The 3,914-nt window shown below is 33.9% G+C and overlaps 1 protein-coding gene across 1 annotated transcript; it reads right to left on the bottom strand.

Annotated features, from left to right (window-relative positions):
- Positions 1 to 319: 319 nt before the first annotated feature.
- Positions 320 to 3,103, bottom strand: LOC106111801 (venom carboxylesterase-6-like). Its single transcript, XM_013293954.1, has 3 exons — positions 2,899 to 3,103; positions 1,560 to 2,821; positions 320 to 1,395 (listed from the first exon to the last, which is right to left on the bottom strand). The coding sequence occupies exons 1-3, from the start codon at positions 3,079 to 3,081 to the stop codon at positions 945 to 947; spliced, it is 1,896 nt and encodes a 631-aa protein (XP_013149408.1). The 5' UTR covers positions 3,082 to 3,103; the 3' UTR covers positions 320 to 944.
- Positions 3,104 to 3,914: the final 811 nt, after the last annotated feature.

Raw genomic sequence — 3,914 nt, 5'->3', positions numbered from 1 at the left:
AGAAGACATAGGCTATTTACTTTTGTTTTTTTTAATACCACGCGGATGGAGTTATGGACAACATCTAGTGTAGTATAAATTAAAACTAATAGTCGGCTATCGAGAAACGTATAATTGTAGTTAATTTTTATCTGCAAAGCTGGGTTTTTAAAATCCCTAAGGTTAAAACGGTTACTGAAAATAATTTATAAAAAAAAATCGATATGTTTTAAAATATTTTAATCTTAACCATTAAATAATCGGCAATGTTTTACTCTAGATGAAATAGATAATGTACATAATGCTAAACATGATTTTTAAGTTTAATTTAATTGAAAGGCAGCAAAATGCATTTATTTAACATCTTATATTATATTTCACATTCATAAACAAATTATTGAACATACTGTATACAAATACATAAACGTTAGAACACCCCAAAAGTTTGTGAATGCACGGGAAAATACAGTAGTTTGTTTCGAATAGAGGAGAAATCTCAGTGTTCACAAAAGCATCATGTTGAAGACAAAGTAGGCGTATGGCGGATCTAAAAGTGTCCACATGACATTCAAGCCGCCCACGGCCGCTTGTTTGCATAAACGCATAGGGCACCACCTGACCTTCTGACCTCCGTATCAGTACATAGCGTCGTGACCTGCGTGAACTTTAAAGCTTCATCAGCACGCAACTTCACTTCCCTCACATAGTCTATAGCTATTAAGATTTTTAATTTTAATTATTGACACCTATATTTAGAACATCCTTTATTTTATTATGAACCTTATGCTTGGTTAGTCGAATTATTAATGTTATTGAAATAATATTTTTAAAAACTAAAACACTTTTAACATCTATATAAATAGATCTTATAATATATTTCGTTATTGAAATGTATTAAAGTGTGACAAAAATAAAGACTTGGTTACAGTAGCTATGTGTCTACTGCAGTAAGCCTTTGAAGTAATTTATAATATATGGAATTTATTTAATAATGAAAATATTGGTATTATTAAAAAGCTGTACCCGACAAGTCTAGGTGCAGAATTACTGTCATCTTCATCATCTTCCTCACCACTTCCTTCTATTTCCCCGCTACCTTCCTCATCCCCACTACCTTCATCACCACTTCCGTCATCTCCACTTCCTTCTTCTCCACTTCCATTATCAATGATAACATCATTATCATCATCTTCACCCCTATCATCAAGATCCCACCTACCGACAGCATCTACAAAATGCTTATTGTATATCTGTTCCCAGAAAAATATAGTGTCAGGGTGGGGATTGGTTAAATTTGCTTCTAAACTTCCTCCTTGACGTTCATTAACTTCTTCATCGTCTAGTATTCTCAAATAGTTTGCATTCGAATTTGTGAATGGCTTCCATAATACTTGCGAGAATTCGCTTCCTGGTATTCTGAAAATAGAAATAAAAATCAGATATTTTGCAATCCTGTTAAAAACTTTACTAACTAAATTTTAGTATCGGTATTCTTTTGATTTTAATACAAAAGTTATAAATCTTATCATAAAATTTGTCTGAATCGTTGAAAATAGCTATTTAAAGTTTTTAATTCTCACCCAGTTCTAGCAAAGTTTGTCCATCGTTCTACCAATATATCTCTTACAGCTAAATCCATTATTGATGTTTCTGATTCCGATTCATGGTAAAATAAATAGGCTAGTTCTTCACTGTGAGCTGCACTGTTTACTTCTATAGGACCCACAAAGGGATCCCCCAGCAGTCCCTTATAAGAGAATTGATACAAATAAACAGGGCTATCGGAGGCGGCTCTTAAACTAGCTTCCCTTATCGCCGATACCAAAATCATAGTATCACCATGATATGAAAGGAAATTCTTTATTTGTGTTTCATTAATAATATTGTCACGAAAGTAAAATGACCTTATATTTTGTATTGTTTCTAAACCATTCTCATCGTTTTCCAATTTTAAATCGGGCTGGACAAAATCATCAAATGACTCTTCCATTTTTTCTAACCAATCGTCTTCAAAAGCTTCTTCAGCTCGTATCGTTCCTTCGTAATCCACAAAGCCAGTCATAAACGGTATACGAGAATATGAACCTTCGGTTAAAATTGTGTATGGGGATTTTGTAAGGAATGGTTCTACATTTTCTATATCTTCTCGCTCAACGCACGGTGCAAATGCTAGTGAATTATCGGTAAGATCAAGTTCATTGATTACAGCCATAAGAGCTGCTATGCTCGTTCTTTTAAAAGCATCCGTCAGATCATGAATAGTATTGATAGTATGCCCAAGAGCTTCAGCAACGTCTACTGCGTATTTTAGGTTGTCTCGTGTCACTGCCCATGGTGACATCGCAGTTCCACTTTGAGCAATTACTTTATTAATAAGACCATCAGCAAATGGAGACAGAGATACCAAATCAACTGCAGCAGCACCACTCCCATGTCCGAAGAGACTTATATTATCAGGATCTCCACCGAACTGGCCTATGTTTTGTTTGACCCAGCGCAAACCGGCTACTATATCTTTTAATCCTGCATTTCCAGGTGCAGCTTCATTTCCTAAGCAAAGGAATCCCAAAATTGACTCGCGATAATTCAATGAAACAATAATCACATTATTATCCATGAAATTTTTGAATGACAATTCATGTTCGTATATTTTATCGAATTCTTTTCCCTTTATCCAAACCATGACGGGTAATCGAGTAGTATTAATCAATGTTGGTGTATAAACATCCGCGACTAAACAATCTTCAGTACCCTCGTAGCCAACACCTAAAGCTCTTACGCATTTTATATCTCTTCTGTTAGCCATAAACATACTCTGAAATGAAGGTGGCGGGGAGGGTGCCTGAAATCGGTTTTAAATAATTTTTGTCAACAAAATGAATATACATACACGTTATATTGTTCTAATAAAAGGCTTACCTTGAATCTATTTGGTCCAGATGTAGAATCAGCGTAAGGTATTCCATGAAACTCGTAATAGTCGCCATCAGTAGCAACAGACCCTACCACAGTCCCTTGGCCGATGATAACTATTCGTAATGGAGGTATTTGAGCCCAAGCTCCTAAAACGCAAAGAGATAAAACACTCAACGTCAATACCATGATGCTCTTTTGCTTAATTTAAGAAAACTGATCATTGAAATGATGTTGAAGTATCTTAGCTGAGATAAGATACCAATATAATATCTCCAGATATTATTTTATCTCAGGCCTTATCTCATCTGAACCAACAAACATTGAGAATAAGATTTAATAAGTATTCGAATAATGGCCTTGAAATTTTCTTTAAAAATACCCGTAATTTTTTTAAAAGTACACGGATACTAAGTTTTTACCAAAGATAAATATACTCGAAATAGTGTTCATGAACTCTGAATAAAATTATTCCTTCAATTAAATTATTATTTTAATTACGTACAAAGTTATATTTGCATTGATTATGTCATTAGATATTGCCGTTTTTTTTACCGATTACCGCAAGCATATGGCAGAACAAAAAAAAATTAGGCCAATGACCTTAATGACACAAAAATGACCCTATACACTAAGCAGTTTTTGCTGAAGAAATGAAATTATTTTAATGCTCAGTATTATGAGCTTTAACTGTATTGCTATAAAGGTGATGTTTTTACTTCAAGTTTAGTTTTTTCTTTGATTCCCTTAGAGGGGTGATGAGACCCCGTGCGGAGTGCGGGGGCGCGGGAGTCCCTGAAATGTGCGCCGCATCTGTCCCTACACCATCTTAACATCATGAGAATTTCTGATTCATCGCTTTTTGTCATCTTTATGTTTGCTGTTTTTAATTATTAAAAATATTATAACTATTTTATATGTGAACAATCTTTTGTTACACCTTATGTAGAGTTTTAAAGTAAATTGATCATTGACGATAAATATTTTTTGTATGATAAAATATCAAATTTTGTGAAAAATAA

This window comes from Papilio polytes, unplaced genomic scaffold (genome assembly GCF_000836215.1).
Source record: "Papilio polytes unplaced genomic scaffold, Ppol_1.0 DF824146.1, whole genome shotgun sequence".
Taxonomy (NCBI): Eukaryota; Metazoa; Arthropoda; class Insecta; order Lepidoptera; family Papilionidae; genus Papilio; species Papilio polytes.
The sequence above is the reverse complement of the archived record's forward strand: the minus strand, read 5'-3'. Positions and strand labels throughout refer to the sequence as shown.